General features: G+C 41.7%; 1 protein-coding gene across 4 annotated transcripts; it reads left to right on the forward strand.

Moving 5' to 3' along the window:
• The first annotated feature begins 103 nt into the window (after positions 1-103).
• LOC106746703 (coiled-coil and C2 domain-containing protein 1-like) lies at positions 104-5,907 on the forward strand. Of its 4 annotated transcripts, none has more exons than XM_014623531.1 (13): positions 104-206; positions 364-614; positions 901-1,045; positions 1,175-1,284; positions 1,363-1,717; positions 1,853-2,248; positions 2,623-2,967; positions 3,148-3,509; positions 3,579-3,754; positions 4,032-4,298; positions 4,789-4,827; positions 5,505-5,595; positions 5,682-5,907. In XM_014623531.1, the coding sequence occupies exons 2-13, from the start codon at positions 561-563 to the stop codon at positions 5,799-5,801; spliced, it is 2,460 nt and encodes an 819-aa protein (XP_014479017.1). In that variant the 5' UTR covers positions 104-206; positions 364-560; the 3' UTR covers positions 5,802-5,907. The 4 variants fall into 4 exon arrangements, with proteins under 4 accessions (XP_014479017.1, XP_014479047.1, XP_014479037.1 ...); XM_014623540.1 differs by having other exon boundaries at positions 176-193; XM_014623561.1 differs by having other exon boundaries at positions 143-592.
• Positions 5,908-11,302: the final 5,395 nt, after the last annotated feature.

The following is an 11,302-nucleotide window of genomic DNA, read 5'->3' on the forward strand; positions in this document are numbered from 1 at the left end:
TCATAGTTTTGTGCCTTGCAATTCTATAAAAAAGGATACAATATTTCGAGACGTTTGTATTCAGGCAAGAACACGGATATGAATGTGACGTTACGTCAGGAGTGGGGAGTACTGGCTTGGGTGTCTGATTCGTGAGATGGCGCTAGTGTCGCGAGATGGGTTAGGATTTTCGAGTATACGCGGCCTCAACGAAGTATCTAAAAGGAGTAAAATATCGTTATTGAGTTTTCTCTCATTTTTTGGCTCTTAGTAGTTCGATCTGTACTTCAAGCATCCGTGCTTTTAATACGAACGTTAATATACTAATTTGCGTAATGTCCATGTACTCGCCAAATCATCTTAATCTTATTTCTTGCCTGCCAGTCGGATCCCACCAAAGCTAATGTTCGTCCACACGCCTGTACGTTACTGGATTCACCACCATATTGCCGCGCACGCGCGAAAATCCTACTCGTGTCGCACACTGATTCATCACTGTAGTTTCGTTGATTACAAGTTCCCGTAGCTTTGACGTATCTGTCAAATCCGTACGCTGTACCGTCCCACGATTAAGGCGTAACATGTTTGGCAAGAAAAAAGAAGGACGACATAGGCAAGTCGGTGGTCTGGAGCAGGTATTATGTCATTTGTTGGTGTCAAACGCGCGATGTAAAGTTGCCTGACAATTTTTTGGAATCACACATTTCGTGTATTCGGAAATTAATCGTCGATAATTTGTAGAAAATAGCAAATTTTAATTCTTACGATCCCACAAGTTTGATAGATGATCTATGATAATAATCTATACTGCGCATTCACCTCTCCTTTGAACTCAGTTTTACATGAATACTGTGTAGTACAATAAATTGATGTGCATTGTTTCTCTTTTGTTTCCTATTAATGATTACGTCCCGCATATAGTATGGTATCTTCGAAGTGCCTGATATAAGTATAGACAATATTGGTGGCAATACAATGGAAGATGACGACAACGATGAGGAATTAGAAGCTGAATTAGCTGCCCTGACAGCTGGCAATGACACAGGCTACAAACGTAGAAATAGGGGTATGCCGATAGTTTATAGATTGTATATCCTTTATGAGCAAGTTTAAAAATTTCTGACTTAAGAATTGCTGCAAGCTTAATGTTTTAGTGTTGGCGTTTATGTTATATCACGTGTATGTATTGTTATAGCTGGGCTTAAACCCACTGCTGGTGCAAATTTGGATGAAATGGTGGCGGACTGCATGAAAGACACAAATAGTGATGAGGGATCTGAAGGGGATGACGACCCTGCACTATTGGTATGTGATACAATGTTTGGTGAGAGATCGCAATTAAGTTTGTCGTTGAATCGTATTTCAAGTTTCTCTTTGTTTCAGAAAGAGTTACAAGGACTCACAGGTGATGAAGTTGGGGTTGCGACGGAAGAAGTGAAAGAGTTAGAAGTAGCAGAAGAAGAACAAGAGGAGCCTGACAATCGTGAAGCCAAGGGAGAAAATGGTCCTTCACCGGAACTGATCAAGCTGTTGCAAGAAAGACTGACGACTTATAAGACGGCTGAACAAAAAGCGAAGAATGAAAATGAATCCAGCAGAGCCAGAAGATATAATAGAGGTGCAAGGATACTCAAGGAGATGATAGCTTCTGCACAATCGGGCAGAAGTGTAAATGAAGATGAGATTCCCCCGGTTTTGCCTCCTTCGGCTACTGCGGAATCTACAGATGAAAATATAAGTAAGAATTGTTTTATATACAGAGTAGACCATTATAATGTACGACTCTCATTCTATATATAATATGTATATATATAAAATACATAAAAGAATAGGCATTTTAAATATTTATTTATTATCTTGTATTTTTTTACAGAGGAAACACCAATTGAAGTCACAACACCAACCGCAGTCACGGTACAAACTGAAGACAACGAACCACTTGTTGTTCTGGAAGATCATTCTGAACCGGCAGGTGACGTCACAGTCGACCAGGAAGCGTTAGAAAAATTGAGGATGCAGCAACAAAAGTACAAGGTCGCAGCGGTTGCCTGGAAGAGGGCGGGCAACAAAGAACAAGCGATAGAGTATGCAAAAACTGCCAAACAATTCGACATAGTTATAGCCGCGGTTGCTGCGGGTGAGAAGCTCGATCTGTCAGATATGCCACCTACCCCGACCTTACCTTCTCCCCCGGCGGGTGCTGCGGCACCACCGGAGAAAGGAGAAAGCGAGGTTCAACAGCAAGCTTCCACAGATGTATCACCTACAGGTGAGATGTAGATGTTGAATATATGTTGAATGTATCATCAATTTATGCTTTTATGCGATGAAGAAATATACAAAGATTGAATATTCGTTAAAACGTACTTACTTGTGTTTATTATTCAGTATAAACCTTTCATATTATTAAGTGCAACTGTACAGAGGTCGCGTTTGTACTTTGCACCTGTACAAAGATTTAGACCTAATAACAAAGTGGGCTCTTACATAAATTCGTGTTTGTAATATATAATAAGAGTTACGTAAAACGTGTCCATGCATGTATCATAAAATTCATGCCGAATATTCTAGAATATTCTTGGATCGTTTTTATGGAGAGGATTTTGATAGAATTCCAATAACGCAAATATTCTATGTTGAAAGCTGATTCAGGCGAAGCGAAGATCGGTCCCGAGGATATCGCAGGCGCTCTCAAGGAGCGCCTCGAGGTGTACAGGAGGACGAAGGTAGCCGCAGAGACTGAGGGCAATGTTTCAAAAGCACGTAGATACGGTAGGATCTGCAAACAGTTCGAGGACGCTGTCAAGTTGCACGCTCGCGGTAAGCCGGTAGCATTGGACGAGTTGCCCGTTCCACCTGGTTTCCCGCCGTTGTCGGCCAATTCGCAGAGCAACATTGCGCCACAGCCACCCGAACCCGTGGTACCAGAAAATAATACTGCGCCGGGTCCTGCGTCACCGAAACCACCAGTACCGCCTCCTAGAACAGGTAAAAAATAGTGAACTCTTGCATGTAAATTATTCTACGGTCTGTGCTATTATTTATATATATATATATCAATGACAAATATAACTTATTTTGTTATTATATGTAAAATATAATATAATTTATATCGTAATAACAATACTCTCTATATTTATGGATCTTCCACGTTGCACTCTTCATCAGGTCAGAAGCCGAATCAACGAATTACGTCGCGCGCGGAGAAGCAAATGATTCAGCTGCAGTTACGGCAGCGTGAATTGAAGCAAGCTGCTCTAAATGCGAAGAAAGACGGGGACTTGGATCTGGCGCGTGACTACCTCAGGCAGGCGAAAGGGATACAGCCTTTGATAGAAGCCAGCAAAGCCGGCCTGCCTGTTGACATGAATTCGATTCCACTGTCTCCTCGTGAAAGAGTAGAACTCAGTATATCCCAGAAAGATGATAATTTCACACTGGTGTCGGCTGACGACTTGATAGAAGGCCCCAGCGGGACCGACGATCAAATTTATGAGAATCTCGAGGGCCAGTTGATCAAACAGATTAAGGTAACGTTGAAATAATACATTGGGATTGCGACACGTGGTTGTCGGTGAAACGATCGTTTAATGTTACAGTGGTGTTTGTCCACGCGAGATCACTCGAAAGCACTGGGAGACGTGCCTGGGTATAACAAGTGGGAGCGGCTCGCGCTCAGCTACACGCGAGACTTGGATATGTTGCGGGTCCGAAAGCGCAATTCACTGCCGCCACCACAGCACCACTACGAGACCAAGACCTATCAAATAGTACAGTTAGTATAGAATTATCCTCCCGACCATCGACACGTGTGATCGCATTTGAAACGTCAATATTTAGCGTATCATATGCACGTGGATAATACGAGATAGACACGTGAGAGATATAAAACGAGCTGTTGAAATTGTCGCGCGATATCTATCGTTGTAATCTTTCCGATCGCACAGGGCGCTCGAAGAAGGTATCACGTACGCTAATCGTTCGACTTCGCTTCCTTTCTTCGTCAAACATGCGACAAGAGAATTAATTCCGAGGACGATTGTTATTTTCAGGAGTTGCACGGACCTAAACGACGGCGATATCGAGATTTCTGTGATCAGGGGAATCAATTATCCCCGAGAAGCGGATACGTACGTGATATTCGAATTTCCATTCCCATCAGACAGCCATCCTACGGATAGAACGTCGACGGTCAGGACTTCCGCCAATCCCGAGTACCAGGCAGTGTTCCCTTTAAACGGGATCATAAATCGCACCGCCAGACAATGCCAGAGAGTGTTCAAACGACACGCCCTGAAGTGTGAAGTTTGGGCAAAAGGGTAATTTGATCAGCAGCGTCTCTAACACACTCTAATTTGGATATTTTTAACTTACTGTATGCCAGTTTATTCTGCTAGAAGGTACTCTGCGAAATCAACGAGCGGAATAATACTCTCCTCCCTCCAAAAGCGCATCTTGAGAAACAATTTGAAATTTTCTAAAACGTAAACGCAAGTTCTCGTTTAATCAATTTCACGCGTTGAACTTTCGTTTGTGAAATATTGCCCTAACTAATTATGTCCGACTAATTTTGTATTTAATTTCTTTATTTTTACTTGTCTGTAACTTGAAGACTATCGGTCCTTTGGTGTATCTTTTGGTGAGAAGAAAAATGGACTCGACACACGTATGAAAGCAGTGTGTGTAGATAAAGAACGACTAATGGTGGATTTCCAATATACCCCGTTAACAGTATCATAAAAGTACAGAGAATTTTGCAAAATGTGATTATATATATCGTATATAAAAAAGTAAGAACGTTTCTTGCAGATGCTCACTGAATCCCATCCTGTGTTGCACTCATCCCAGGTACGACATCATCTCCATACTATCGTATAGTATGCAGCTTATTATACACAAGAGCTTTCGAAAGCACATTTTTAAGCGTTGATGTATCATTATATATGACGTTTTCTTAATTCATTATAAAAAAAAGGAAGCCTTTAAGAATTGGCCGTAGAAGTAAATATATGTGTAGGAGGGGAAGAGACAGGGAAAGAATATGTATGGTGTTAAATTCGTGTCTCTTTTTATAACGTCGCTCTTTATTAAAAGTCGTGTCCAAAAGCGTTGTTGGGTTTTGCGCTTTCTATGTTCGCTTTTGCGATGTGCGATAAAGTAAGAATTTATTAAGTAAGATCCAATCCGACCGACGTTGTCTCTTGAACGAGTGTACGTCTGTAAGCCACTCGCTTGTGTATGTGTGAGTGATACTGTGGTTCGAAAAGTTCAAGAATCTTTCTTTTCTTACAATCCGTTTTCGATATATTCGCATTTTTAGAAACGTACTTCCGTCTTTATTAGAAAAAAATCTTACAACCTCTCTCACAGATTCTAGAATGTTTTTGACGCAAAGTGTTTTGTATATATTTGTATCATCTGAACAATTTGTGACGACGTACGCTGGAATTTTCGCGACGCGAGAGAACAATCCTTCCGAGTATCTGCGTTTTTCACTTGCCGTCTGTCTTTTTACGATGTTACAGCGGTTTCTTCCGAAGCGACAGTCTTCTTGGCACAGTGATGGTTAAGCTGCAACCTCTAGAAAACCGGTGCACCTTGCACGATTCCTTCCCAGTAAGTAGACAATTCATTAATATCGCATACCGTCCTTCGGTGTTTTATATACAGAGTAAAGAAAAAACTCATCCGTGCCATTTCAGCTTATGGACGGCAGAAAGGCAGCGGGAGGGAAACTGGAGTTGAAAATCCGTCTGAGGAATCCGATTCTTTTCAAGCAAATTGAAAATATAACGGATAAGTGGTTAATCATCGGCGAATGAGATTCGATTCGCCAGCTCGACGGTACATCGGACGTTTTGCATTAATTGTATACGGGAGTGGAGCCTTCAAAGGAAAAGATATTATATGTGATCATTATGTACAGAACGAGCGACTTCACTTTGATTCTGTCCCCGACTGTCGAAATCGAGAGCGCTAGCGGAAACGTAAGCGATGAACAAATTGACCAACCACGATCGATTATTCTCCTTACAGTTCAAGAATCGACTGTGGTTGGTCAATTTGCTCACTGCTTGCCTTTTTGTGAGCTTTGCGCTTAGCCGTGTCGGTTCGCTGTCTGCAACCTTATTCTTTTTCGCTGTTATCCGATATCCATCGTCGTTTGTCCATCGTCAAGCAATCAAGGAGCCCGAGATAGTTTCCTCGGAATATCCTACAGAGCTCGTCCTACCTTTTTTAATTAATATGTCCAGACTATCGTTTTATTGTGTATCGTAATCCTTGCTTGCAAAGTGAGGACTTTTCCGTCCGACGAGTTCTATCCGCGTACGAACGTTGGCTGCGTTCAATTACACTCTGTTTCAGATAGAACATCGCGATGGCGGCAGAATGACGAGAAAATATCGATGAAAACTCACTTTTCGACCATTCCCTCATCATTTCGACACTTTTTACTTCTTATTCCACCCGGGATATTTTCACGTGCAAACAACTTCGTAACTACACAGAGTTCGTGACTACGCGCAGCTATTTCCTTTCTTTCTTTTTTTTTTCCATCAATCTCATTACTTCAAATTAAATCGCGCGTACCACGTTACTGTTTATCGTGCATGCGAGAATCGATCTGTGTACTACAGTACACCATTAAAGTTCCCCACAGAGGTAAAGCACGTCTCGTTAGAGAGTGAACTAATGGTATAGCGAATTGGAAGGAGGCAGAGTCGAACGATTATCGGACAATAGTTTGTTAGTGAGGCTCACCTGCTGTATTGTTCTCGGAGAGAAACGTGGATTCAGCTCTAATACACGATTCATTCTGTTTCTGCATGTAAATGCAGAAGCGACATACACTTCTCTCTCTCTCTCTCTCCCTCTCTCTCTCTCTCTCTCGCATCCAAGGAATTTCTCCGACTAATCTTTCGCATTAGTATTCTTTGCAGAAGCAAAAGCTGAACCGATAGCCGATGTAAGCATCGAGTAAGAATAAAATTACATCGATGTTCTAGTTTCCCACACAACAATGCAAGCACGATACAACGTATACATTGTATACAACGGTTACATTGTTGAGCGAGGAGTTATAATGATTAAAAAAAATGAATGACTTTCTTGAGCTGTAATTATTTGTGTATTATTAGTGACAACATTGAATTTTAATATTATGACAGTGTCAGTTGGTATTAATCGGACATTGGCTTTACGAAATGCGGGACGAAAGTACGGAGTAAGGAAAGAACGTAGAATTCGATGGCTGGTTTTCACGAGATCAGGCTGAAAGTGCCGGTATCCCGCGGAGCCTCTCGCCCTTTGCTCGCGTTCTGCCGGGCGTTCCGCGCACATGTTGCACCCGTGCAGAATCGAGCGATCGATCGTGCGAGTGGTGACACCCAGGAGGATGTCAAGTATTCGGCACATAATCCATCTCGACCGGGCAGCATTTAGGAGAGCCTCTCTCGGGCTCACTGACGAACGCACTAACTGGCGGAAAAGCGAGTAAACGGCCGCGCGTTAAGCTCGCCCGTCTCGGCGAGCACATATCGATCGCGCGATTGGAAAACAATGGGGATTTATTTGCCAATTAGACAATTAGGTTGGTGATCGAAGGGGGTCACCGTTCCCCTTCCCGGCCTGCCGCGGCCGAGTGGAAATTCAGCGTTGGCCTGTCGAGTGCGTACCGAGGCGAGGAGTATTTGCTGCGCATACACACGTAACCGCGGTAATGTTGACCCCTTGGCTTCTACCCGGGCTGGGGCTGAAAGCCGCGCGCGAATTAACGATGTTTGTTCGCCTAACCCTTTGCCCTATCTCGGCTCCGGGCCGCCGCCCGGCCGACTCTCCGATTTTTGCGCGACGATGCGGCGTCGCGGCGCTTTTTGCGATTTTACTATCCTCTCGTGATCTCGCCCGTGTGTCCTCTTTCCCCGTGTTCGACGGTAATTGCACGGGGTCAACTGGCTCTCGGTAACATCGGCAAAACTTACATCTGGTGTTTCCCTGTTGATATTCCGTTTTCCACGTGTGATATCCGCGAAGTGGCACGTCACTTTTGTGTGGTCTGTTGCGATTCGGTCATCCGGCCTAAATCGGGAAAAGAACATTCTAAACCCACCAGGGAGAAGAATCAGATATTCCTACGAAAAATGACGTCCTGATAAATATTTCAATAAATGTTTCAGAATAAGTTGTGCCTGCTGCAGAGTTTTAATTGACTGATTTTTGTACTCCTTTCGTAACCTTCTTAAGATAGGGGTCGGAGTTTCGGATGATCTACATCGGTTAATGAGATTAATGACGTCATAAGCTCTGTCTTGGATTCAAATCGAAAGCATTCGATTGATATGGTTCCATTAGCATGTCTGTTAAATATGTTTTATTGACTATATTTTAGACATTAGTTAAGTTTGATATAAACATACCGAGTGGATCTTTTAAGATTCTAATTATTTACGATTTATTTATATTTTGCTGTTTTTTCTTCCTTGTCGACAAGCACGTTCATTTTAGCATAATTGAAAGACAGATTTTACGGTCTGCACATACATGCGATTTTATTATTAATCTTTATAGAGTTTTAAGTTTAGCCATCATAAGTAATTTTCTGAGATCGGACGTTTAAATTAACGACGAGAAACGACGATCGTTTGTAATGACGCAATATACGTTAAATGGCAAAAATGAAAATACTTTCAGGCCTTGTGAGGATAGCCTTTGAAATAAACAACAATTTATCTCTGAAGCACTTTATAATGTTTCGATTCTAAGTTTAACGATGACCTACAATCTCGGCTGGGTCAGTTGAAATTATGAATCAATCTTATATTCGAATAGATTAGAGTATGCTTCGGAATGAATAACTAATTTAACGATCGAAATATTATGTTTGCTCAATGAGTGCGATATCGCGGTTATATTTTTCACAATGGCTATCATACGAAGTAAACATGATTAGAATCCCCACGTGGTAATAATTATCACGCATAAAATTATTGTAAGCGCTTAACTGCGATTATTACAACTTTATAATTTCAATCCGCACTGGCGCAATGTGGTATTGCGTAATTCATCAATGCATATATGTGTATTTGATACAGTAGTATCGTTAAATTTTACATTGTAACTTTGGAAATATAAAGTACGTGTGAATCTAACGAAATACTTTTTTTTATTCGGCTAAAAGATGGTCCTAAGAGTAAAAACAGCCTTTTAACGAAAATATGATGTTTTTACATATTTGCATAATTTTACATAATGATATATGATTAATAATGAAGGATATGTATATAAATATTAATTGAGGCAATAAGCTAGTTAAAGATTGTTTGTCGTTTAATTCTTATGCGATGCGATATATCTATAAATCTAAATATCATGTCTGATACGTACTTTATAATGCGCACCAAGCAAATATAGCTAGCAAGTCAAGCAAGTGTAGTAACGAGTTTATTAATAGGGCGTAAAATAATATAACGCACAGCTATTTCGCTACGGAAGCAAATTGAAAGATAATTAACTGCTCGTTGAAGCAATTTATGTCTTCCTACTAGTTCAATTATAAAACTCAAGTGTCGATAAAGAAAAGTAAGTCGTCAAATAAAATCAATATATAAAGAATAATTTTTCAGAGCGCAGCATCATCAAACAATTTAATCCTTACAATTTCCTTATCTTTGAAAGAATGAGATGTAGGTAAATAATAAATTATCGTGTGCGTCATACGCACAATTACGATACATGTACATTTTATCGAGAGCTGGTATCTTTATATTAATTAACACATAATCTTGTGTAACATAATGTGAGGCATCCTAAATTAACAATGGCGAGCGCCAATTAATTATTCGTAGGAAATTCTACCTTAATTTCCCCTTTGATTTTTTCGTTTTTAATTTTATTATTCTTTTCTCCCTAATTCCCTTTTCTTTAATTTTTTAAATTTTACTTCCATATTCTCAACGCCGATTGGATTCATACGCGGAATTCATAACGAGGGAGGGTTAACAGTTGATTACGTGCTTCGAATTAAACGGTACCTGCGACCACCTGATCACCACCCTCATTATGGCGTGCACTGAAGTTGCATTCGAGGTTCTCGATCTGATTCGCCCGTATCGCCCTTTCCCCTTCTGTATTCGATCCGTTTGATTCTTCTTTATTTTGAAACATGCCCGTGTCCCGATGCGACACGTGCTTCGCGGCAGTGTGTCTCTCCTTTTACGAAATCGTTTCCCGCAGATAGAGTTCGGTTACGCGGTTTCTGCTTAGTCGGCGCACAGGACCGGACGTGACGTCACTGGAACTATGTGACTGTTGATTGCAGATGCCAGATGCGATCTGACACCCGAGGAGTTCTTTTGCCTTCCCCTTGCGATTCACTCGCGTTATCATGATGGTCTTCGTTTTTGCGAAACGGAAACGATACAACGAAATACCATCATTGTTGCGTAACATTCGCACACTGAGAAGAAAAATCTGCTACATTCGAGTAAATATTTACTAAGGAGTGTTGGAATAATTACTTTACTTGGATCAAGTAAATATTACTTGAATATAGCTCTTTTCTTCTTTTAGTGTGCTATATTTAAATAATATTTACTTAATTCAAGTAAAATAATTACTTCCTTGGAAGATCTTTATTGAACGTAGCGCTTTTTTCTTTCAGAGTGTATCGCATTAACTCAGGTAGGAGAAAATGTATCCAAGATCTTTTAAAAACGTCCGAAGGATATCTGAAACAATGGAACGCCCTTAAGACATTTCTTAGACACTTGTTCCGTCTGGGGACGTGCCTGAAACAATTGTTGAGGAAGGACTGGAACGTTCCGCACGTTCAGGAATGATTTCTGCGCGTGAATTGTGCGAGGAGGACAAGCTACGGTAATGATTACGACGCAAATTCCACCGATGCGACTACAAAGTACGGCCCGGCTATTATCATTCCTTCGGAAAGCAGCCTCGTGTTTCGCGCAGGCAAAACTGCATCTATGAGATATCCTCGAGTGGATTCGGCCTCCCGCCAACTCACACACGCGCGAGCGGTCGTATATGTGAATAAGGTCGCGCGCGTTATCCTATTTGAGCGATATCAGTGCGTGCGTATCGATACTGTTCCGGATCGAGGCGCACGCCCTCTCTCTTTCTCGGCGAAAAAAGGGAAGAGCGATGCAAAAATGACACCGCGCGTGCAACCTCGGATGCACGAAGGTCGGCGTTTCAAGACACCGCGGTGCATCGGCGCGATCCGAGACGACACGATGTGACGCGACGCAACGAGAGAGGCGCGAAGCGCGCCTTTCGTTACCGTACCGTCGTAGTCAGCGATTGA

The sequence above is a fragment of the Dinoponera quadriceps genome, unplaced genomic scaffold (assembly GCF_001313825.1).
Source record: "Dinoponera quadriceps isolate SergipeBrazil2010 unplaced genomic scaffold, ASM131382v1 scaffold192, whole genome shotgun sequence".
NCBI classification, from domain to species: Eukaryota; Metazoa; Arthropoda; class Insecta; order Hymenoptera; family Formicidae; genus Dinoponera; species Dinoponera quadriceps.